Source organism: Galendromus occidentalis, unplaced genomic scaffold (genome assembly GCF_000255335.2).
Source record: "Galendromus occidentalis unplaced genomic scaffold, Mocc_1.1 scf7180000076600, whole genome shotgun sequence".
In the NCBI taxonomy this organism is placed as follows: Eukaryota; Metazoa; Arthropoda; class Arachnida; order Mesostigmata; family Phytoseiidae; genus Galendromus; species Galendromus occidentalis.
Genome location: NW_003804589.1, coordinates 534,175 through 558,979, shown reverse-complemented (window position 1 = coordinate 558,979; position 24,805 = coordinate 534,175). Strand labels below are relative to the sequence as shown.

Below are 24,805 nucleotides of genomic sequence, written 5' to 3'. Positions count from 1 at the left end.
TCCTATGGGGCACTACACACTTCTGCGAAGCTGAGCTCGGCTCCGGAAGTACGCTTCATGCGTATCATGTCTCCGATTCCGAGCGTCAGAAATCTCCTCCCATGAGGAATACTGAAGCCAATAGAGGGAATTTTCTGTTCCACTTTTGATTCATTCTGAAAGAGCCATAGTCCTCGGAGCACAGCTCGAAGGAGGAGAAGAATGAACCGGCAGACGAAGCAGTCAAAATGCCAGCCGCGATACATTGCTCAGGACGCCAACAATACAGCTTCCATCTCGCAAATGTGTGGCCATTTCAGGATCTCTCGCCAGTCGGGAATGGAATCGAGCAGAAACCCAATCTGGACGTCAGGATCATCATCACTGAAATCAGCGTCGCTCTCGAAACACGGATCAAACGAGCTTCCGGTCTTCGCGCCGTCAACGAAGGCTGCCCTCGCTCGCGGGTCAGCGCCCAGCTAGACCCAGATCCGTGGTACACAGCAAAGTGATTGCTGACCAATCGTAGCCGACTCACACCGTCCGCAGAGGATCGAGGCCCCATACTTTGAGATTCACATCCGAATCCCTTCGAAAATCAGAGGTTCGAGTTGTCGTATCCTTTATTTTCTCTCTTGTTAACCCCTGTTTTTGGCCCGCAGCGGGCGTCTTTAATTCTTCCCCATGAGCGATAATCCTGTGCTTGATTAGGCTCCGGAAGCCTTCGCCACCTTCGTTTCTGAGGATATCCAAATTAGCCGAGACGTCACGCAGTAGGAACTAAGCGGCATCAATCCCAGAAATGGCTGAGCTCGTCAGAAGCCAACGCGAGCATGTGCAGCAAGGCGAGAGGATTCGATTAAGGCCTTGATGGTTGGAATTTCGAGCTGAGCGGCAATTTTTGCTGGGGAGTGCCTCTTTGTTGCTTGTTGATTCCGTGAGAAGACTCGGCTCGAGGACGAATTCTCGAAAGAGAGAAAATGCGGCCCATGTCTGCGAGCGCAAACTTTAGACCCGTCGGCGTCGTATTTCGGAAATCGTGCGAGCCTTGTTTGCGATGATCGGTCGCGATCTGTGAAAGCTCTCCTGAGACGTCCGCCTTCGGAGCGAAGTCGATATGCTCCGTAGGAATTTCCTCGAAAACATGGAGCGAAATAGCGAGAGCGAAGTTCTGCCGCAGACGGTTGACTTGGCACACATTCGCGATTCCCTTCTTTGAGGGTAGTCAATCCTGCCGCCATTTCGTCGGTGAGGGCACTCTGTCCGGCGACGCCGACGACTCGCCAGCGTGAGAGTGAGGTTTCCCGACTGATAGTGATATCATATTGATCCTGGTCCAGACAGTATATTTCGGCTATCATACATAGGGTTATATTGAGCTATTAGGGGCGGGCTCCGGCCGAAAAAAGCACGGAATCAAAAATGCAATGACTGCTACTCGACGTCAGAAGAACTCGCAATCGAACTGGGTCCGACCACAGAGCTCAATCGCACTGCCTCGGAGTCAACAAAGCCACTGCCCGGAAAATGGGAGCGTGTGACCACTGGATCGGCTGAGCCCACTCGCGGCTGAATCGAAAGGTTGATATGTACTTGATACGGTCGGAACCAAACAAACCATCAAAGGATGAAGGACTCCTATGGCTCATTCCCCTTTGGATGATTACGTTGAAGCGAAATGATTACCCCAGCCTCCGAGAAGCATTCGCCGCTTGGCTCTCTCGGTGCTCAACCGATAGATTGTCCAATACGAATCGTGAGGATCACAGCTCATATATTATTGTTGTAGATACAGAGATATCGGGTGTATAAAATCTCTTCATATAACTTCGTTCGCCAACCGTGTGTGGACAGAAGTACTTTGCTTTGAGCTGGTTCTCCTGATGAGGTTTCACCTGGAATATCATGAGCAGGTACGTCAGAAGAAAAATACGTCTGAGACCGGAATTTTGGGCGCAGCTCGCGGTGAGTGACCGAGCGTCATTCCTCATCGAGTCTGTGTCCTTTGACTGTGACCATCGGGACCCGGCGGACGAAAATCGCCGTGTCCGCACGATTCTAGTTGAAACCGCTCTGGGCGAAAACGCCCTCTAATATACAGGTATAGTCCTACAAGTATTTCGATTCGGCAGATAACCCGCCGGAGGTTCCGGCGCTTCCACGAGAGCGTTCCCCAAAAATGCTCGACGCGAGAGGACGTGACGGAGCATCACTTCCAAAGGCGACAAACACGACCAGTTCCGTCCTCGGACGACAAAGGAAAAAACTCCATAATTACATTGAAGCCTCGGGCTGCGACTGTGTTGTACATACACGGAGGAGGTAGGCAAACTCATCCCTCTCGGTCTGTTGTTGGTCTACACATCCTCCATCGCTAAGCGAGTTTTCGTCCTTTGTGTTATTTCGTGGTTTTCTTTGATCCGCGAGCGTTTTATTTATTTTAAGGTGTTGAAATCACTTCCGACGGAGGGAAGTCCAAGAAATCAGGGAGCCATGGAAACCGCTGGTCTCACGAGACTGCTGAAGATATTTCTGACGAAATCGCCGCAGAATGTCTGTAAGGTCGCTTCGCGGGTGAAATTCCAGGACCATATCCGGGTCAATCCAGGAATTAACTTGCTGCGGAGCCGAGCAGAGAGATATGCCCTCAAATAGGGAATTTTCTAGATCCGAGATGGATTCCCGGTCGAAATCTCCCGTCACGCTTCTTGAACTCGAAGTCAGCGCCGGATTCCGGAATCCCTCAGGTGTCAGCCGTCGCTTCTCTCAAGGATCTAAATCGTATCAGGGATTTGCATCGCGGGTGAGGGAGGTAGAGCGAATCCTTCCCCTCCCCTGACACCGGCCCATGTTAATATCTTCCGAAGTCATCAGCCTTACCGCTTATCGACGCACCGATATCCGATCGTGATTGTGTCACTGAATCAGGGAATGGCATGAGCAGAATCGAGGGACGTCGAGGGAACGTTTGAACAGCAGAGAGCGAGTTGTGTGTTTCCCGGGAGCGGGGTATTTCCCCCATTTTACAGAACTCCTCGGAAATTCGTGCACAATGGTGAGTTAGAGACACATCGGAGCATGATCCGTGATAATTCTCCAACAGCGCGCGAGTTTTCCGAGCTATCGAAGCCTCTCCGGACCAGCCGCTGGCGCAGTCTCGGACGCGGGGCATCGGCGCCATGTCCCAATAAGGCACTTCTCACCTCAAACGACTCACAATCAGCCCGAGCTTGCTGACAGTCAGCAGTGGCCTGCCGGACCTTTCGGGGAAACGGTCCCTCCTCGATTATGAGAACTCAACCCAATCATGGCCCCAGCATTCGTCTTCAATTAACAGAGAACTCAAGCCTCGGGCAGCATAATAGGACGATGCGCCTGCGGGGCTAGTCACCATCGGAGCTCATCTGGAGTTTCAATCTGAGAGGCTGTGGATCCATGGAGATGCGATCAACGACTCAGTCAGTAAAAGGATTGCGATGAAATGACGAAATCTCTCTGAGGGTCTCGAGGACTTTTCCGCAGAGATCACAGTCCGTCCTTTCCGAAAAAGCATTGAAGCTCCTCGCTGGTATCCGTACCTGTGTAAAATTCCGGCCCACGCTTCGAAGGAATACGAACGTCAACGGTACGTTGTCGAATCCGAGCTGCTCGTGGATTTCCTCACGAATTTCTTCGAGTTTCATCGTCGGAATCACTCTGAAAAGAACCGAAGCGTCTCAGATAGTGCCAGAAGCATTTCGAGAGCGTCATGTAGGACGCTTCCGATGTTTCAAGGGCCATACGCGTACTTTGAGGAGAAAATCCAGAATCGGACAGCGAGCGAAGCGAAGTAATCCTGAACTCAAAAGGCCACTGTTAGCCTTCTGTCCCCCGCCTCCCTCCCAACCCTCGGAAGCCCGACCAAGCCCCCGGGGAGCTTCGCTCTGGACAGTCGCCTGAGGCAGAAGCGAAAAATCTAATTTGGAAGATTTGAAGAAGGCGGCTGAGCGTCCGGAAGGAAACAGCTTAAACATCAGGGGGACTGATCGACCTTGAGTCAGTATTTCTGAAGTTTTAATCCCATTCGGAAAATCTCGTTGTCTCGTCCTAGACATTATCTGCCTCCAGATTACAGGGCGAGAGGAATTCGATCAAGTTGCCAAAGGTTGTTTTTTAGATCTATAAGGAGCTCCGTCTCTCTAAGGTGAGTATTCACCGTTTCCGAGGGACTCGGGACCGCGCTTTCGGAATGTATAATCGGCTCAGATTTTCCATCGATTGTGATTGTCTCCATCTAGCTCATGAGTGCCTACCTGATGAACCCGGCGGAAACAGCATCGTTGACGACGGTCGAGTTCTCCGCGAGTTTCCGGTGGGCGATCCAAACGTCCTCCCGGATGACGTAGACGTGGATGTCAACCAACTGTTGAAGAAAATATATTCTTGTGAACTTCGGATCGAATTCGAACGCAGGGGAAGATGGGAATGCTGGCGTTGGCCTGCAGCTTTCAATAATTCGAATTTCGAGTTATCACTAAATATTTAGTCTCTCGGAACCTCGATGGCGCGGAGCCTGAGAGTTTATCAGAGCGTATTTCTCGAGCGGAGAACAGGCATTGACGCTGAGCTATGACGATCGAATGGAGCATTTTTGATGATAAGTCAATGAGCATGGTCAAATCACCTATATAAGGCACGATCGGAGGTCCGATACGGGCAGATTTAGCAAAGCTGACGTCTGCGCAAGTGGCTGAAGCCGATTCTTTGATTTGAAACACGACCTGCCCTCGAATATCAAAAACTCTATCGTCTCCAGGGAAATGATATCAATCTACCTGCATACATATGTATATTCACCGCAGGGAGACATGGGGAAACTTTTTGTGCGTATTCATCTCATCGCGAGTGGGGCTCGCCAGAACGGTCCCGTGGACCCAGCCTCGGGATCCTGGACCCAGCTTCGGGATCCGGGACCGGGTTCAAATAGAGAGCACCCAGTGCTCAGACGATCGCTCGGTTTGGATAGGCGCAGCGGAGAGATTTCGAGGAGTTGCACGCGTGCCATATGAATCCCTCATCGATATCGTGACGTGTACAATCATCATGTAAGCTTTCCCGATCGTCGTCCGCACGGTAGACAGAGCGGGCCTCTATCTGCTATGCATCTCAATCCCAGTACCTATTGGGACATGGCCCTATGAGCTCTTGAATCATTTGCCCTTCACCTCGGGAAGTCCCTGAGCTCCTTCGGCAAGGAAGATGGACGAGCGCGTCGTCGTATGTACAATACCACGATGAGTTTGGAAAATTCCTCAAAATGTGACACCGGGGTCAAGATTCACGATCCGGAGACTGTATCGCAACCCTCGACTCATATGTACAATAGCGAAGCCGAGATCACCCTCACCACATCCGTCGATCTGATGTGATTGGATTTGCCTCTTCCAATCGTGGAAGCATTCTCGGGTAGCCAAGCTGACTTGAAGAACCTGGCGGACGCCAGTGCGTGGAACCTTCAGTCATTCTAGTCTTCAAACAAAGCCTCAATGCCTAAGCGGAGCATTTGAGACGGTCTCACGACGGTCGTCCATAGGCCGCGGGAGAACCTCCAGCGCGAGCTTAATCGACGGGCCTCGGGCGTGCTAATTCCTCAGTCAGTTAGGTATCCAGTTCAGTCGAACGACTTTGCTGTCGTCAGCGCTTTAGCCGTTCAGCCTGGCAGCATAATTTGTTGCTGCCCGTGATCAGTGACCCATGATTGATTTGACGAGAGAAAGCTGTGACGGCTCAAGCGACAGCTCGAATATTATCTGCGGAACTGGAATATCTCGGATCGGGAACAGGTCTCTCAAGGTCCATCACTCGATAGAATATCCATCAGTGAAGCGACTCGTTGTCCTTGTGGGCTGGCTGGCCAGCGAGAGAGCGAGCGACTCATACGAGACGAGTGTCCTTGATCTCCTGACCCACAGGTATAAGAGCGAATGTATATCTACGGTCTGCGGAATGCGGTTCCACGCACTGGCTTCTCTGTGGAGGCCATATCACTTCAGTGGAGAGCAATCTCAATATCATTACGGCTGGTCCGCGAGCCGAGCTCCGGATTTCGAGAGCATCTGAATGAAGGAAATCCAGGGCGGGGTTACCTACACAAACATTCAATGAACTAATCAGACATTAATTCGAGACATCAGAAGCCCTGGGCAACACCGCAGCGAATTACACCGGACGCCGGTCTCGGAGATGAAGGTGAGAAATTGGATTCAGCCTCAAACTCTCCACCGTTGCTCTCTTTGAGCGTCCTCGACCTAAAAAGCGTCGAGCATCGAATAATGTCGCCTTGAATTAACGAGCCCACACTGCGCGACGCGGAAGGGCTCCTCATCGGAGTTGGCGCAATCGCACATGTCTAATGACGTGAACGGCGAGCTCCGGACACAGATTGAATAATCGAGTGAGTAAATCCCCATCTCTGTTTCTCTCTCGCGCTCGCTGTTGATCCAGGAAATGCCGCGCGGGACCGGGGAATGAGCCGAGTAAGTTCCGCCATCGCTAAGACAGCGAATCTCTTTTCCAGTAAGCCAGTGGTGACTCGGCAGCTGGAAGCCATCAATTTTGAGCATCTTCTCCTGGATCAATCCGGAATGAGGAGTTCGTTCCGCCGTATAATCGTAAGCTGTGGTACAAGGACGAAATTTCGCAAGAATACGAGAGCTGTTGGAAACCATGGGGAGGATCATGATTATCGACTGCAGAAACGGTTCCTTCTCGGGAGCATTCAGGACCAAGAAGCGCGGCTCGTCGATGAGAAGCGTTTCCGGGTTGATCTCGCGGTTTTCGATAATGAAAGTGGTGAAAATCGAATTTTGTCTCAAAGCTCGTTGGATAACTCGTGGGACACGAACCTGCGCGGAGATCGGTCTCGTCTTCATGCTCGTCTTCGGTTGGTTCTTGGAGCACTCAGGAATTCACAGGTGAAGACAACCTCGCGTCTACAGGAGCCATCCGAGGTACCATGTCATGGGCTCGGCGCACTCGGCTGCCCACTGGGGTCGTGGTGTTGGGCCGGAAAGGGCAGCTAGCCCACACCCACGAGGTTTCTGACCCCGCCAACTATCGCTCCTATCCTCACTGATGGGTGAAGCTCCCTTGTCGCACGGAGCTTCGATGTCAGCGCCTCTGTCAAATCGTTGAAATCCAGGCTCTCACGGCGCAAATTTTCAAACTTTTGTGAGAAGAGATCTCTCAGCGTCCGAGGAAGTTCAGGGCCCGGGCTTCGGGAGGACGGAGACTCAGTCAAAGGGCGTTCTTGGCGCGGGGGAGTGGGGTCTTCTGGAATTTCTCTTCACGTCGATCAAGGGCTTGTGCAAGGGATGATAGAGCTCAGTCAGTCCGATCGTCGAACGCGCGCGCCCCGTGATAACAAATGTTCGAAGACGCTGAGGATGTTAGGTTATGCTTACGTTTCCATGACAACCTAGAACAAGGTCGAGACCGCGAGAGGCCTCGAGATGAGTGATGCTCGTCCGCTTCCATCAAGTTTCATATGTATGGCTCCGCGATCGCTTTCATCGGGAAGAAGACTCCGCTCCAAGGCTCCCGCGGATCAATCGCACGCGATCCGAACGTATTGGGCCGCGGAGGGTCTATTTGGCTCCAGGGATCAGATTTCGACGGAACCATTGACCAGATCCTGCTCGGAATAAGCGGAAAGTTATTCGATGGAATCTGCGGCGAGATTGACGAGCCCTTTGACGGTGACTGTATTCGCTTTCCGAAACGTCAGTCCTCTATAGGTCGAGAGCAAAACCGACCGAAATGGCTCCTAGACCGTCTGCTGGCTAGAAACAAATGACGAGCTTGTCAATCTGCTCACAAAGCCACTCTAATCCTGGTCATACGTGAGTCGACTGCGGTTGGAGCGGAACGCCTTTCTGAAAATTCCCACCGATTCGGGGATGAGGAGCTGTGTTTCTAAATGACTCAGAAAAAGAAGAGACTCCAATCAGCGAAAGTTGAGCCAAGTCAGTGAGACGACGTGCTCCACCATGAGGTACTGTTTGGAAAGGTGCGTCCGCTTCCTCAGGGAGGCGGTCACCTCCTCAACGTTCAACGAGCTCCTCTATTGGCTCCTGGCCGTTCTGTTTATAACGATCGGACTGGCTGGCTTCAGGTCCGTCGCGCTGTTTCCCCCGATCGTCCTCTTGATATCGATCGTCACGGTGGCGGAAGTTCTTGAGAAATGGCTCACGGTTCCTCACATTACAGTCGTGTCTGTGGCCACGGCCCTCATCTGGTTACCGTCCGCAGTTCTCCACGAGACGTTCTCGGACTCCGTGGAGACGATTATGTATCCGGACCGGATATATCTGTTCCAAATTTACGTTCTTCCTTTAACGGTCGCAGCTTTCACGGGAACTTTGGTCACGGTCAGTGATATATGGAAAGCTCAAATCGACGTCAGCGTGATGTTGGCCGTCCTCCCGACCCTCGTCGAGGTTCTGGTGTTCAGTGTTTTGTACCTTCTGAACGGGGGTCCGTACGGTTGGGCCGTCTTGACCGGATTCTGTCTCTGTGGGTGGGACCACAGATTGATCAAGCGCAGAGCGAGCTTTATGGAAAAATATGGGAATCGGGACGTGTGTCTACGGAACGACCTTCCGCAACTGATGCGTGGTTCTCTCATAATCAACTTGGCCCTCTGTACGCTGGGTTTCACATTCGGAGCGCAATTCGTCTCGCCCTGCTGGACGACCCTGTCCCAGAACTCAACAGGGACCTGGGTTTACGTCGGAAACGATTGCCAGTCTGGATTTTTGACCTCGACCGAGAGCGCATCCATCGTATCTCGAATCGCTCCGTACGTCATGTCCGCTATCCTCGGAATCGTTATTGCGGTATTCCTGTTTGGCTTCGCTCGATACACTGGAGCTCCGAAGACTCAGATGCTCTCTATGCTGATGGTGCTCGGAATCCCCGTACTCTTCCAAGCGACGATCGACCGATTAGAGTCGAAGCATCTCCATTTTCTGCACGGGGCGGAGCCGCTGTCGGCTTTCTTGGCGGCGGCCGGACTCGTGTACGGCTGGAAGAAAAATTACGTTCCCGAAAGCAGCGTCCTCGACGTTCTCGACAGCGCGATCAGCAAAGTGAAACATGTACGAACAAATGTGAAGAAGATGTTCTACTTCCTGAATGTGGTCCTACACTGCGTTTTGGCCTTTATCGTGCTGAGCTTCTGTTTGTCGTCTGACAAAAGATTCTACGAGAAGACGTTCACCACGATCCAAAACGCACCCATGGTACTACCTGAAGAATACCGGCTGAGTCACCGCGCGGACAAACATAAACTGCTCATCACGTCGGTCATCGCTGTTGTAAGTGCTTCATTGGCGAAAGTTGTAACGGTATTCGCGCTTCTCCGGTGGAAATACGGTACGCCTCACGCGTTATCGCTTTACGTCGGTTTTTCGACCATGGCCAAGGGCACCATGGTTGGAGTTCTGTCGGGTTTCATTCTCGTGGTGCGGATGGCAATCCCGAAATTCGCTTTGCTCAGCGGAGACGGCCGTCAACTGAAAATGCTCAATGCCAACCAACTCACATATTCGATTGATGTGATCATCGCAATGATATTTGCCAATATTGTTACGAATCCTCTGTCAACGATATTGACAGCCTTCTTGAGCCGCAATTGGAAAGGGAAACGACGGACTTTCGTCCAGGATGTTGAACTGAACTAAGGGATCGCATCGCCGTCCGTGGTCGATGATTCGAGGACACATAACATGTGACCTAGACTTATCAGAACCTTAGCATTGTGATGAACCTCCTCGTCGACTCCGGAAGAGAGAGTTAATTATTTGTAAATAAAGAGAAACCGCCCTTGTTGTTGATGATTTGTGAATGAAGGGCGAAATAACGAATTTTCCTCTGTCCCTATCTCGGCGGAGAGCACCGCATATCTCCCTCATATGAAGTTTCCATGTTCCCATATGAAGTTAACGCCTAATGGCGATCGATGAGAACCATGAGAGTCTTGATGGGCGAATGATCTCGGAGATGATCAGAGCCGACTTTATGATGACTGATTTTCACTTTCCTGTCCTGCTTACCAACCCATCAAGCAGGAGCCAGACCGGTGTTCCGCTTTTTGGACCAACTCGCGACCCATACTGAATAGGACGGTGAATGGATTGGTTCCTGAGGCAACTGTTCCGGTGCCCGATGCGATCAGCGCCATTCCCTTCTACTGCGTTGTTCGCTCGTCCTCTCGAATGGCTTCTGATCCTATCGATTCTCCGAGAAGCTCCGGAGATGGAGTCTAAAAATATATTTGTGTCTCATTTCGATTCTGATAAATGTCTGCCACTCGGTCACATCGCTTCGGGAGTCAGCTAGTCGCAATCCTCCTGGTCCCTGTTCATGGCAGGGAGATCATTTTGTCTCGGGATGTGGGACGAAATCGTTTTTACTCAGTCAGAGAACGACCGTCCCACTACTCTCTCATCGACCGCTGACAGCCATCGTGCCTTGTGGATTCACAATCATATAATTATCATAAATGAACCTCTGCCATCCGGTCACAGATGCGGAAGAGTGTACGTCATGGATCTTATGTATCGGGGACAGTTTATTCAGTCACTGAAGGGTCGAACGACCAGGAAGACGAATTCGCGGGGTTTTCATATGCCTCACATGACTTTCTGGTTCCTGAGAGTGACCTTGCTGATGACGCGATCAATTTCTTTTTGAAAAGCGGCAAGATGGATTCTTCGACCGCTTGCATGTCATAACCACTGTCTACATAGACTGCTCCGATAACCGCTTTAAACATTGGGGCGAGGAAGGATACCGGAACCGGTCGCTCTTTCGGAATGGGTATCTTCTGCACGATGTCTTGGTATACCTGGGGACATGAAGTCGAATTAGGAAGTTCGGGATATCCCTGGGTGTCGGCTCATACTGCACAGGCATGGAATTCGCCAGAGAAAGGGAGCTAAAGGGAACTACCTCATTTTTCTCAACCGCGTCCCTGAATTCTCCCATGGCTTTCGTTTCAAGCAGTTTACGGTCCACATGGATGTATTTCTCGAAATTGTGCTTCAGTGCGACGAAACAAAGCGTATCACGTTGCACCATGGCATTCTTCATTGTCGAAAGTTGATGTCCACTAATCGAGTTCATGTTCAGTAAGATGTGGCGCATGAACATGTAGTCGAGCACCATGGTACCTGAATGCGTCAGAAACTTTCGCCGTAGGAGAGCATCATGATCGACGTGGAAAGAACGGTTCGTGGCAGATGTATTTTGCCCCGAGATTCCGCGTACAGCCATCATATTCAAAGGGAAGATGACTCACCGATTTGATCCAATGGCTGATACGATTCTTTGAGAGTTTTTGCGACTTTGGCTTTGTAACTGTCGTGGAGTAGAGCTTTGATCAAGTGATCGGTGTCATTGAACTTGTATCTGAAGAATTCGATAGTTCTGTCATTCTCGATGTTCGAATTGTACCTCAAATTGTCGCTGAGCCCCGTAATCTAGGCGTCACAGTCGGTCACGAAACGTAAGCAGCCGACCAGAGGGAGAAAGGACGAGGCGACGGCTCACCAAGTTCCTCGTCAAAATTAGGAAGTTGAAATTCTAATTGATATCAAGGTCAAGTCTCACCCGCCCATCAGCACTTCAGCTTCAAAACCTGCCGGTGCTCGGAGTTCGAGCATGCTTTTCAGTGCGGGGTCGAGTCTGAGGTTTTTCGGCAGCGCTGAAAAGTCAATTCAAGCTGTTTCAAGTTCGGAATCGAAACTTTCATGATTTTAGGATAATCAATCTCAGCGGAACTCAGCGACTCGAGGCGCAAGGGTCCATGCTCACCGCCTGTCACTTTCATATTGTGGGGGAATTTCCGCGTAACCAGAGATTGCCCGTCTACGTGAACCTGAAAGGTATGGATGATCGCTGCTACCAAACTTGAGCCTCCATTCGGTCAAATGAGAAACACCGGTGAGACGGATAAAGTATGCGGCCTGCGCCGGATGCTCGAGGAAACTTTTTCGTCGCGTTCGTCCGATCCGTCCATATCTGCAGTATCTTCAAGGTACTCACCAGAAGACATGCAGTTAAAACAGCGGCGACATAAAGGATTGGCACAGCCATGTTTGAAGTTTGAAGATTCTGCGATGTTTCGGTAGCCAACAGCTCCGGGTGAATGCTGCGGGCGATAATCTTTATAGGAGCGGTGGCAAGAGAATCAAGAGAGGATTATCATCCGATTAAACACACTCATTCAGTTTGACTCGACGCAGAACCGGTCTGCGAGCGATTGATTCCATCCTCGAGAGAACCGCGACGGTAATGTAGGGCGTTTCAAATCGGTACTCAAACGAATTCTAATGAGCTTTGCCTTAGTCTCGTGAGCGATCCTGACTGCAGGGGTTGGATTAAGGGCTCCGGGAAGGAGCATGTTCTCCGACCGAAAAGCGGCATCCCGTTCAACATGAAGAAGATTTTCGTTTCCGCTGCGGAAGCCGGGCAGGTTGGGAAAGCGGCCCCAGCACTGAGGAATTAACTCGCGGCGCCAACCTGCAGAACTTCTTAGTTCCGGACTCGGACGAACGCGCTCATAAGTGCTCTTAGAGCACCCTTCAGGCTCGCGCTCATGACGATGCGCGGAGGTGCTCAGGAGAGAAATTCATCCATCTTGAGTCTCGTCTCAACTCGGGATTGATATCGTCGCTCATGAGTTGGGCTCGATGCTCGACGCATTGCGTCGGCCGGGCCATTCCCACGCTGGAGGCCGTGAAATGCGGGCCCAGCGTAGAACCGTCCCCGCTTCGCTGTCACCTCGAAGGTTTCTCGGCCATGGATTCTGTGGAGGAACGGGAATTCGCGTCGAGGACTTGGGTAATAGTATGAATTACCCATAATGGACACCGAGCCCCGATCATGAATACTCCGAGTCTCGAGCGCATTCGACCGCAGCGTCCACAGCAGGATACTCGTTGAATCACGGGCTACCGACTCGATCCACTCGGCCGCCGCCGGGAAAGAGTTTAGCAAGAAGGGCCCGGGGAGCGACGATCTTCATGAATGCATTCATTGGTCGCTTCGTTCGATTTTTTTGACGAGCCTTCATCGCTGGAGGATTCCCTCAGTCGCGACGGGAGTTCGGACACTCGAGGACTCGATCCTAATTTCATGCAAGTGATGTGCCGATCATTTTTCACGAATTCGAGGGCTCTCCGCAAAGCGACAGATATTCGCGCAAATGGCGGCGAAATTCGAAATTTCTCTCTGCTAGGCGCGTCTACACCGATCCCTTTCCACAATACACGACCCTCTGCACCCACGTGGTGGCGAGACAACGTGCGACACCGGTTCCCGCATTGTCGAAAGTCAGTGTTCTCAAATACCTTGATTCGGCTCAGAAGAAGTCGAATACATTCTGTGCCACAAACGGAAACGGTATACCTGTGCCATCAGCCATGCCTCCCAAAAAGTCTCCATTGGTTTTTCGTCAGAAGAAATCAAATGGAAACAATGGCATCCCCGTGAAAAGGAGCAAGGTGAGCTGAGTAGTTTCCTCTAACTGGCGAGCGCATTCACGATCACTAGGATAGTTCGAAGCGGCGGCTTCGATTATCGCACATCAACCACGAGGGCACTCGGGATTCGTGATGCAGTTTCTCTCGTCGGCGAGGCGTGATAATTTGGATTTGACTATTTCCCGTCTTTCAGTGGAGACACAGCTTTGTGCTTCACGAAGAGTCTGAAGAATCCAGCGACGAGGTGGGTTGGGAACCTCCATTATGGCAGTGGGACTAGAATTTTTTTTTCTGGAGAATCTCGACGTTCTATTACATCAGTCGATTGGAACATTCATTATCCACGCTGTGAAGGGCTTTGGTGACCGATATTCGGATTTCAGGACGATTCGGAAGCAGTCCCACCAGCGCTCCCCAAGATGCGCGAGGCAGAAAATGATTCTTCGGATGAGGATGCCGATCTGAAGCATGCGACCCCTCAGGGGAAAAACGTCAAAGTATCTAAGATGAAGAAACAGACTGGAAAGCCTTTGAAACCGCAGATTCCCGAGGAAGATGATGAGGACGACGAGGATGATGATGAAGACGATGACGAGGAGGACGAGGATGATGATGAAGACGCCGAGGAGGACGAGGAGGATGATGATGAAGAAGGAGTAGAAGACGACGGCCCTAGAGCCCGGAAGGCGAAGATCGGACCATCACAACCTAAAAAAAATTGCAGGTTGAGATCCCAGCAGAGAGCTCAGATGAAGATGACGACGACGATGATGATGAAGAAGATGTCGACGGTATCGATGAAGACGGTGACGACGCCTCTGTGAGCGATGAAGATGGCAGCGGGCTCGACGAAGATATCGACTCCGATGAGGACGCTGACGAAGCTGAAGGCGAAGTCGGTATGGAGTCAGATCCTGAATCCGAGGAAGAACCGATGGAAGTCTCGAGCAAGAAGTCGTCAATCACGGCTGCGCAAAAGCGGAAAACCCAATCGGATAGCGGTGAGGATCAAGACGAGGATCTCCCCTTGCCAAAACTGAAATCCGACAAGGCCAAGAGGAAGAAACTCGGAAGTGATTCGGAAGGAGAATCAGAAGAGCAGGAAGTAAAGTCCTCGAAAAAAAAGCCAGTGAAGAAAGTTGATGAAAAACAAATCAATGAAAAGCTCGTGGAGGTCTTCGATGCCTATAAAAGTATGTTCCTCGGTTTGCGGTTTGCGTCGATATAGACGAGCCCAATAGTTTCGCATGGAGTTCCGTCGAGAACCAAATCCAAACCTCTCTTACAGCGACTGAAGCCGAGGAGGAACAATTCCGAAACAATTATGTTACGATGGTCAGATCGTGGCTGTTCATTCCGCGGGTTCCGGAAGAAGTCACCGCAGAAGAAATCAAGAAACTCCACCCGAAAATAAATAGGGTAAGTTGAAAGGATTGGATATCTCGATCCCGGCTCCGATATCGATCGAAATCCAGAATATTTAGCCGGGAGTAAACGTGTGAGCTTCGCGAGATGGTGATCGATTCGGACCATCATGGCTGACCATATAACTCCCTTGCGTAGGTGAAACTCCCCCCGAAAGGAGGCAAAAACTTCGCCTTCCTCAACTTCGCATCCCCACAAGACGCCGAAGAAGCAAAGAAAGAGCTTAACAAGCAAACTTGCATAGTCGCCGGGGAAGCTATCAAAATTCAAAAAGCTAAAGAGTTCGGAATGACTCCGCCAACGTACATCAATCGGAAGAAGCTGACGATCATAGCTTGTCCGAAGGAAACCACCCAGGTGAGCGACGGCTCCTGAGCCAGGTATTTGAGCTCGATCGTGCGGGAGCTCGGACCATAGCTTACACATCTCATTTCAGGAGGAACTGTGCAAGCTGTTTCCGCAAGCTACCACGGTGTGGCTCTCGAAAAACCCTCGAACGGACACCGTCGAGAATTATCTCGACTTTCCTGGTTAGTCGTAGCTCCCTGACGTAGCTTCTCTTGATTCTCTAAGAACTGTATACGTTAGTTGAGTACTGAACTATATCCCGATCTTTTGAGGGCCTTCCTGCTTCATTCTTTTCCATTTTCAGATGAGGCAGCTGCCAAGGAGAACCTGGCGAAAAACGCGACCGTGACTCTGCACGGTAAATGCTGTGCTATGTTCTACGGTAACTACACAAACAAGAAGAAAGTTGCCAGTCGGAAGTTGAAGAGGAAATTCGAATCGGGCAAAGCGATCAATGTGTCTAAGATCACGGCTGATGCCCCGAAACGGATGAAGAAATTCGATAAGCGGAACGGTCGCGAAGGCGGGGACGATAAAGGGCTCTCGACGAACCTATCCAGGAGCGAGGATGACAACGAGGGCGGATTCAGGGGAAATTCTCGGGGTGGATTCCGTGGAGGTCGCGGAGGATTCCGAGGGAAAGACCGAGAAGGCTTCCAGCCTCGAGATCGGAATTCTTTCGGCGGGGACAGAAATTTATCCGACAGAGGAGGTCGTGGCGGTAGAGGAGGATTCAGTAGGGGCGGGAGAGGAGGCTTCGATCGGGACGGTGGGGGTGGTTTTAACAGGGGCAGGGGTGGATTCGGAGGAGGATCCGATCGGGGAGGTCGCGGCGGCTTCGCTCGAGGTGGTCGCGGCGGTTTCGATAGAGGTGGACGTGGTGGTTTCAACAGAGGTGGTCGCGGAGGTTTCGATCGAGGTGGTCGCGGTGGTTTTGGTCGAGGTGGTCGCGGAGGATTCAGTCGCGGAGGTCGCGGTGGATTCGGTCGAGGAGGTCGTGGCGGGGGCTTCAACCGGGAAAGCCGCGCGGAAACGAACTGAGTTAGTGTCGTTTTCAATGCATTTGTACAAAGTGTTGAAATGATGAAACTTTGTGAAGATTATGTTTTCTCGAGTGAGAGACCCGGGACAAATCCATTGAATAAATAAATAAATTGTTCGAAGCTTGATCAAAATTAATTGTCGGTGTCACTCACTCCAGAACACGGGAACTGGAAGCTAAAAGTTCCCTGGGACCGATCGACGGAATTCGAGTATAATGAAGCTCCCCAGGTGTCGGTATTATGCATCTGGATTCTTAGAGAGGCAGGCGACAGAAATCTCCTGAACTATCACAAAGAAGCCTGACAGGACTAGCCATGTTTATGAGGTTGTAAAACAGTCGATGAAGAGAAATTGTGAGCGTTTAGGAGCTTTCGAACTCTCTGGCACCAGAGGTGTACAGTCTGACGTTAGGCGCTTTCGATCGTCTCGAAACGTCGACTCATCAGTGCTGAGCGACCTCTTCCGGGAAGCGCCGATACCATAGAGAATGCGCCTCTCAGTCAAAGAAACTGATGGACTGTTAACGCATCAAGCCGGCTTTCTAGCCCAGAAACGACTAGGGAGAGGTTTGCGCTTGAACCATCCGGAAGCGACGGCTCTCCTAGCCTCTCAGGTGAGCTGTCAGAAGGAATTGAATATCCGCCGAAGTCATGCTCGAAATTCATGGAAATTAAAATCACTTGCCCAAGGTTCAAGAATTCGCTCGCGACGGACTCACTCTGGCGGAAGTGACAGCCAAGGGCAGGCGTGTCCTGGGTCGTAATCATGTGCTACCCGGTGTTGCGTCGATGATCGATGAACTTTCGATCGAAGCCTGTTTTGACGACGGTACTAAACTGGTGCGTGAAAATCTTCATTGAGGCTGTGCGATTTGTTCTGGGTAATAGAGATCGCCCGGTGAGAGAATGATTTCGTTACAGGTGTGTCTTCACCATCCGATTTGTGAAAATTATCTCCCGCTAGAAGCGGCGCTCTATGGGAGTTTCGTAGAGCCGATTTCTGACTTCGATGAGCCAGACGAGACTGACGATATAACGCCAGGTTCTAACACTTTATATTTGTTCGACCCGAGTGCATCGGAGAAAAATGTGAAAGAAGGAGTTTTACTGACATCGATTTGAAATCCGTGCGTGATTCGTGTCTTTTCTTCCGTGAATCAGGTGAGGTGCAGAGCGGGGATGGCACCGTCACTCTTAACGAGAATAGAGTGAAGCGTGAATTCGGCGTGACGAGCACGTGCGATAGGCCCATTCAGGTAAGGCATACCGATTTACCGCGGCGTATCGGTTCGAGATTGTGACAGCCGTGCTGAATGGTAGATAGATGCGAGGTCCGTACAAGGGAGTCCGTACGATTCAGGCTTTTCTCCCGAGGGAAGTACCTCTCGGGAAGGAAACGGGGATTTTTTGCACTGGTTCTCCTACGGCTCGATACTTTCTGAAGTTCAGCTCAATTCACTTCGAGTTTTAATCTCGCAGATTGGCTCCCATTATCCGTTCATCGAAGCGAATCCCGCCTTAATCTTCGACAGAGCGAGGTCCTACGGAATGCGACTGGTAAGATATTGTATTCATAGCTCCGAGGACAGAACCATCCAAGTCCTTGACCAAAGGCTCACCAGTACTAACGAGTACTGACAGTTTCCAAATGAGAGGGGCGATCAGAATGCCCCATTCTAGTCATGGCATGAATAGGTTAGAGGTGTTTGTGGTGTTCGAGAGGTAGAAGCTGGATATCTTCGATGACGAGAAGCATTTACCGCGCAGGACATCGCTGCCGGCATGTCGGTGCGTTTCGAACCAGGAGACACCAAGCGCGTTCGGCTCGTCGAGGTCGGTGGTCTCAGGTGAGGCTCTGGTCAGCTTAGCGACTACGTTTAATTCTCATGGACGATGACGACGACCACCGCCACTCTTCGAGTGATGTTGTCGCAGCACTCCCAATGGCATAATGTTAGTGCCGCGTCACTGAGACTCCCGCATCCCACGTTGCAGGAAAGTGTTTGGAGGCAACGGATTCTGCGGCGGGAAACTCTGCGATCAAAACCTGGAGAGAGCCATGGCCATGATCAGGGAAAGAGGATTCGGGAATGCGAACGATGAAGCTGCCGACGAAATCATCGACGTTCCTCTGGAGATTAGCAGGTCATTGGAATTCGAAGCGATATGGTCATGCATTATGCTATCACTTTTCCCGCATGGGGATCGCCCCTTGCAAGCCCCAGTCAGAATCCCCAAAAAACTTAATTATGCCCGCCAGATCCGACTACGCCGCGAACTACGGCCCGACTGTAGGCGATCTGGTTCGTCTGGGCGACACAGATCTGTACGTCGAGGTCGAGAAAGACATGACAAGCTACGGGGACGAGGTCAAGTTCGGTGGCGGCAAGGTTATCCGCGACGGCATGGGTCAGTGTGTGGGTCGGTCGTGCGATGAAACTCTGGATCTCGTTTTGACCAATGCTTTGATCATCGACGCAGTGCTCGGCATCGTCAAGGCTGACATCGGTATCAATGTTGGTAACGATCGGATTCGATCAGAAACGATAATCACCTGGGAACCTTCCTCTCTCTGCTCGTGAGTCGAATGCCACTCTTCCGGGAGTCCCTTCCGAGGATAATGTTTAGACCCTCTCCCATCTTCCTCAGGACTCTCGAATCGTTGCAATCGGAAAGGCCGGCAACCCGGACATCATGGACGGCGTTCATCCGAAGTTGGTGATCGGGGCCGGCACCGAGGTCATTTCGGCCGAGGGCAAGATCGTCACAGCCGGCGCGATCGATTGTCACACCCACTTCACCTGTCCGCAGTTAGTCGAGCAAGCCTTGCATGGAGGGGTGACGACTTTGATCGGAGGCGGGACGGGGCCCGCACAGGGCTCCAAAGCGACCACGTGCACGCCGGGGATAATCGGGATGAGGTACCGACAGACGGCGGAAAACTTGTAAGGAAACCAAGCGAAGAGTCAGATTCCATGAGTTTGTCGTTCCAGAAACATTTTCGAGAGCTGTGATGCGTTCCCGATCAATTTCGGATTCACAGCGAAGGGAAATTGCTCGTCTGACGATCCAGAGAGGTTGGCCCCGGAACTCGAGGAACAGATAAGAGCAGGAGCCATGGGGTAGGTGCTCCGAACGGTCCCGATCGAAGGAGGGGGAACACGCGCTGGGGGGGGGGGACCCTCCGTCTCCCACGATTATGGTCTTGCTCATGATTTTTCTATCTGTACAGCATGAAACTACACGAAGACTGGGGCTCAACACCGGCAGCCATCGATTCGTGCCTTCGGGTTGCGGAAAAGTATGACGTTCAGGTGATGATTCACACCGACACTTTGAACGAGTCTGGTTGCGTGGAGAACACCCTGGAAGCGTTCAAAGGGCGCACCATACACGCCTACCACGCTGAAGGTGCCGGAGGCGGGCACGCCCCCGATATCATAACAGTCTGCGGCATCCGGAACGTAATCCCATCCTCAACGAACCCGACCCTACCCTACACGAGGAATACAATGGATGAGGTTATGGATATGCTGCTCATCTGCCACCATCTCGACAAGTGGGTCGAAGCGAACGATTCAAGTCGAACTCTATCTTACCGCTCGATTTCGGAGGGTAGCGCGATTCAGGATGATCTCGAATGGAATGCTTGCAGAAACATTCGAGAAGACTTGGCTTTCGCCGAATCGCGCATGCGTGCAGAAACCGTCGCAGCTGAAGATGTTCTACACGATCTCGGGGCTATTTCGTGCTTCACTTCTGACTCACATGCGATGGGTCGCATGGGCGAGACCGTGTCTCGGACGTGGCAGACAGCTCACAAAATGAAGCAGCATTTCGCAAGGCTGCCCGAAGATTCGGAGGCGAACGATAATTTCCGAGTGAAGCGCTACATTGCGAAGTACACCATCAATCCGGCGATTGCTAATGGAATCAAAGGTCAGTCAGTCAGTCACTCATCACTGTGGAAATGCGAGGCGGGTGATGGATGGCCCTTGCGTGCGCCCTGGTGCCCGGAACGCTTTTCCTTTTGGAAGGCGTCTCTCTCACAATCAGAGAAATATCCAGAGCATGATGAGCGAGAAAGCGATTCGAATGCAAATGAAAATAGTATCGGGATTTTCTTTTATTTGGGAGAAGTTTCATTTCTAGAATAAAACGCAGAATATCGACTCTATTCTTCCACAATCAACAGAACATGTCGGCAGCGTCGAGCAGGGTAAATTCGCGGATCTCGTCCTGTGGCATCCGGCTTTCTTCGGCGTCAAGCCCGAAATGGTCATCAAAGGCGGACAAATAATATTGGCGAACTCGGGTGTGCATTCAACGAGTGGGGACAGAGAGAGAGGGGGTGGACTCCCCCGCACAATGCGAGTCGTGTTTTATTATAACAGGTGATGATAATTTTCCATTCGTCCCACGAACCCAACAGGATCTGCGAATGCCTCGATCCCCACGGCTGAACCCTACGTGCTGAGATCGATGTTCGGCGCGTGCGGCTCATCAGTCGGTCGGAACTCCCTGTTCTTCGTCTCGTCTGCTTCTATTTCTCCCGAGAATAATATCCAAGAGCGGTATCGAGTCCGTCGTCAGATGATCCCTGTCAAGGGAAACCGCAGCATCTCGAAAGCAGACATGCTCTACAACGATCACATGCCAAGCATAACAGGTCTGGAAGTTCGGCTTCAAATAAAAGACGCGATCGTCTGCTTTGGTTTCGCATCCTTTAACTTATATAGTACAGAAGCGTTCGACTGCCTGACGACCATTTCCTTCCAGTCGACCCCGAAACTTATGAAGTTGCGATCCTCGATGCAAGCGGCGAGCGTCGCGTTTTATGGTGCGATCCCATAGACACGGTTCCGCTGTCACGGCGATATTTTCTCTTTTGAAAACCTCTCGACGGAAATTTCCTTCGAAAATTAAACATCCGGGCCACCACCTCAATAAAGGCCGCTCAGCGTAAACACAATGATGTTCATCATTCCTGAGGCCCTTCAAATCGAACACGGCTAACTGATAAATTATACATACAAGCAGTCTGAAACTCAAGCGAGGTTCCACGTGTCGTCTCAAAGATCACAATCCAAACGCTTAAGCTCTTTGGCGAGGTACTTTTCGGAGACGGGGTCAACGAGGATCACGTCATCAGAATCGTCGTTTTTGACTTTCATATTGTACTTTTTACCAGCCGAGTTCGACATGATCAGCTCCGCGAACTTATCTTGCCTGCGTAATTGGCAATTCGCGAGTTTCACCAATTTCGCCGCTTGGGGAATCAAGTGCGTCATCAGCGGAAGTCGACGGCAGGCCGTTATCGGCACGCCAAGCACAGAAACCCCATCATCGAGCTGCAAGAGGTCGAACAGGCCGTCGTGGCACTCGATGACCATGGCGCGCCTGCCTTTGTGCGCAACATACGTAGACTTCAAAGCAAGTGTCGGGGAGCATGGCTCCGGGGGCAGTCCATGAAGAATCGCTGTGACTTTTTCCGGCACGTCGACGTCTTTGGTTTCGACGACCCACATATGGTCGGGGTTGATCGCATTGGTGATGACGACGGAGTACGAAAATACCTTGGGGTCATCAGGAGCCTTCACAACAGGAATATATCGTTAGCACGGAGACCGTCGCTAGGATCATATAATCGGATCATGAATAAGCACATGATAATTCATATGTTGATAATAATATAATCATCATATATGTATGATATCATGTGTGGTAGAGCATTCAGATGAGCGCGACTCACACTGAATGGGATAGTTTCGGGTAGCTCCAGGAAATTTTCCTTGGAGGAATGCATCACGTCCATGATGCGGTACACCGATCCCTGCTCAGTCTCGGGAGGGTTCGCCAGGCAAACGTAGGCGGTTTCCGGCTTGAATGGGAAAAATGAGCAATGATGACTACCGATACACTCCCATAAAATCAATTCAGCCGTGCGTCGCGCTCTTGGGCAGCTTACGTACCAATCGCTCAATGAGGTCGGCGCACGCAAGAGAGGCATCGAGGACACAAGGAATGGCCAATCTACAAGTCTTATACTGTAGTTTCGTGTTTATGAGCGACAAGTCCTGTAAGATTCGTGAGTTGTTACGTCTGAGAATACTTAAACACTCCTCCACTAAGTCTAAGGTCGATATTTCACATTTTCCCAGATCTGGGACCGGCAAGACGACGGGCGGGGTAAAGGATCATAGATTCCACAAGTCCGAGGACTACAATCACACTCACCTGTGCTTTGACTTTCGCGGTGTTCCCGTAGTCAATGAAAAATACTTCGATATCATTCTCAGATTTTTTCGAAACAACTGAAGCGCGATAATACAAGTTTTCGAATGGGGCAATGACCACGAGGTCCGTTTCTATTTCTGCCAGCTCAAGCGGCCTCGATCTGCGCGATGGGTCCGAATTGGCCTGTGGAGAAGATGACCGAGAAAGAATCACTCATTTGCCCCCAAGCGATCATCGAGATCATCTTCCAACATTTTGCGAATCCAACGATTGCCGGAGGAATCCTCTTACCTCTTCAGACAGTGAAGTGATGGTGATCTCATCTGCAAGCAATTGTACATAAATTCTCCCCGATTCAGCATCCACGTGCGAGAAGTTGACGTGAGTATAGGTCCAAGTGGGCGGTATTCGCGTTTTCCGCACGTCGTTAGGCTTCGAGTCCCATGCTTGTCTCTCCTTCCAGTCGATCGGCCCATCGTGATTCGGCTCGTCCTTCAACGCTTGTTCTCTTGAATTCAGAGCCTCCTGCTCCCGAAGAACTTGAGCAGTGCCTCTCAGCACCTGATCGGTGTCGTATATGAGACTTTTTGCGTGATGACTCGACGGACGAGATTCCGCGTCGCGGGGGTAGTCTTTCATCGCGTGTTTGTCGTCGTTGCTGCACAAGCCTGTCCCGTCAGGGGAGAGATAGAAACTCGCCGAACTATCTCCGCTCCTGCTCGTTGTCGTTCTGCCCGCACCATGATCGACACCGTTTCGCCGAAGCTCCGACCCTGTTCCGGGGGGAGTCAGAAAACTCTCTACGGAACTAGCACTTGTCAGAATTTGCGGCGCACTCGACGATGACGACACCGAAAACGTCGATTGGCTGCTCTCGCTAGACCCATGATGATTGTCCGAAGCTTCCGAAACTCCCGATTCGTTGGCGTTATTCCCTTCGGGCTCTGGGGAAACTGAATTCCGCTCCCGTGGGATTTTTCCATCGGAGTCTCCGGCTGAATTGACGGGAATGCTTTCACCAGGCGCGCCGTGGCCATTGGGTCTGAACTCCGGGGCGTCTACATTCAACATTGTGGCAGAGTCCGGAATTTCCATCGAAAATTCGTCAATTACCGTCGATCGTAGCGGTTGTTTCTTTTTCACCGCGTTCGGCGTCTGCAATGAAACATGTCCCGAGAAATGTACACGACATGTCCGGTCGAGAATTTTCACCTGAATTCAAGGGACGTCAAGTTCGAACTCACGCGTGCTTTCGGAGGAGGCCGGTTGGATGATGTCGTCGACGACGACGACGAGCTTCGACGTTCACTGGGAGTCTGTATCTGAGTCTCGACAATATCAGGCGACGACGTTCTTCTCGAAGCAGTGCAGTCTCTGGAGCTCCACTCAGTCATCGATCCCTGCGAGGTGATTCGCGAATGTAGACTTCGCGAATGTAGGAAGAAACGACAAGTTCACAGACATCTGGTAGCTCAATTGCGAAGCCCATTCTTACCGTTCCGGAAATCAAATTTTGCCTCGGAACGTCTCCAAGGCTTGGGAGGAAAGTGTGGCCCCCAGGGCTAGGAACCATGGTCGAGAGACCAATGATGAGTCCGTCCAAAGTTTGGCCGGAATTCATCAAAATCTTCTGCAACTGTACCGAGTTTGAGACGGCTTCCCGGAGGACTGAAGTGAAACTCGATCGAATCGATGCATGAGCTCTTTAGGCGAAAAACCGGTGCAACTCACCTCTGTGTATTGATTTTGTAGATTGTACGAAATCCCTTTTCGGATCTCATCTTCTACGCGCTGTACGTAGTCTTCTACGGCTTCTTTGATCAGTTTCCCCTTCCTCCGAAGGTTCTCTATCTCCCCCAGAAGGAGTCGTTCCATGTACTTATTGCTCGCGGCGTTTTGCAACATTGTGCGGGTGAATGATATATGTCTTGTATATCCCTAAAATTGCTCGGACTCTGGAACATCGGAGAAGACAAGCTGAATTTTACAGCAGCCGTCAAGGTCGGGGTGCTCGTCCTCAGGCGCTCCCCCGATTCGCCCTGACATCGCTTCCGGGTAGCCCCGCTCATGGAATGTCAGTTCCGTTGCGAGTGACGACGGGACAAAATACCTGCGCATTCGAAGTTTTTTCTGTCAAGCTGACAGCTTCCGTTCGGACGAGAACTCGATCCTCGTCACTTGCTAGTGCTCCTCAAAGAGCGGTGATAACCGCTGATGCGCGACTCTCTATTTTCATCCCACTTAGAA

At 51.2% G+C, this 24,805-nt stretch overlaps 4 protein-coding genes across 4 annotated transcripts; 2 read left to right on the top strand and 2 right to left on the bottom strand.

The window, feature by feature from the left end:
• Positions 1-10,570: 10,570 nt before the first annotated feature.
• LOC100897619 (endoribonuclease Dcr-1) lies at positions 10,571-12,285 on the bottom strand. The gene is made up of 6 exons (XM_003739876.2): positions 12,067-12,285; positions 11,836-11,899; positions 11,632-11,725; positions 11,321-11,430; positions 10,972-11,192; positions 10,571-10,867 (listed from the first exon to the last, which is right to left on the bottom strand). The coding sequence occupies exons 1-6, from the start codon at positions 12,115-12,117 to the stop codon at positions 10,592-10,594; spliced, it is 816 nt and encodes a 271-aa protein (XP_003739924.1). The 5' UTR covers positions 12,118-12,285; the 3' UTR covers positions 10,571-10,591.
• Positions 12,286-12,457: 172 nt separating this feature from the next.
• Positions 12,458-16,362, top strand: LOC108863682 (nucleolin). The gene is made up of 10 exons (XM_018638145.2): positions 12,458-12,492; positions 13,262-13,526; positions 13,699-13,749; positions 13,889-14,311; positions 14,377-14,698; positions 14,794-14,924; positions 15,069-15,287; positions 15,367-15,460; positions 15,583-15,882; positions 15,986-16,362. Exons 1-10 carry the CDS (start codon positions 12,458-12,460, stop codon positions 16,360-16,362), a joined length of 2,217 nt encoding a protein of 738 aa, XP_018493661.2.
• Positions 16,363-16,806: 444 nt separating this feature from the next.
• LOC100903642 (urease subunit alpha) lies at positions 16,807-21,640 on the top strand. Its single transcript, XM_029110514.1, has 14 exons — positions 16,807-16,935; positions 17,019-17,161; positions 17,243-17,363; positions 17,483-17,577; positions 17,801-17,878; positions 18,089-18,168; positions 18,317-18,466; positions 18,582-18,837; positions 18,971-19,242; positions 19,315-19,443; positions 19,554-20,260; positions 20,517-20,636; positions 20,754-20,990; positions 21,101-21,640. Exons 2-14 carry the CDS (start codon positions 17,111-17,113, stop codon positions 21,211-21,213), a joined length of 2,409 nt encoding a protein of 802 aa, XP_028966347.1. The 5' UTR covers positions 16,807-16,935; positions 17,019-17,110; the 3' UTR covers positions 21,214-21,640.
• Positions 21,206-24,463, bottom strand: LOC100903495 (uncharacterized). The gene is made up of 8 exons (XM_018638144.1): positions 24,290-24,463; positions 24,054-24,194; positions 23,803-23,958; positions 22,850-23,713; positions 22,559-22,741; positions 22,294-22,398; positions 22,074-22,202; positions 21,206-21,915 (listed from the first exon to the last, which is right to left on the bottom strand). Exons 1-8 carry the CDS (start codon positions 24,461-24,463, stop codon positions 21,394-21,396), a joined length of 2,274 nt encoding a protein of 757 aa, XP_018493660.1. The 3' UTR covers positions 21,206-21,393.
• Positions 24,464-24,805: the final 342 nt, after the last annotated feature.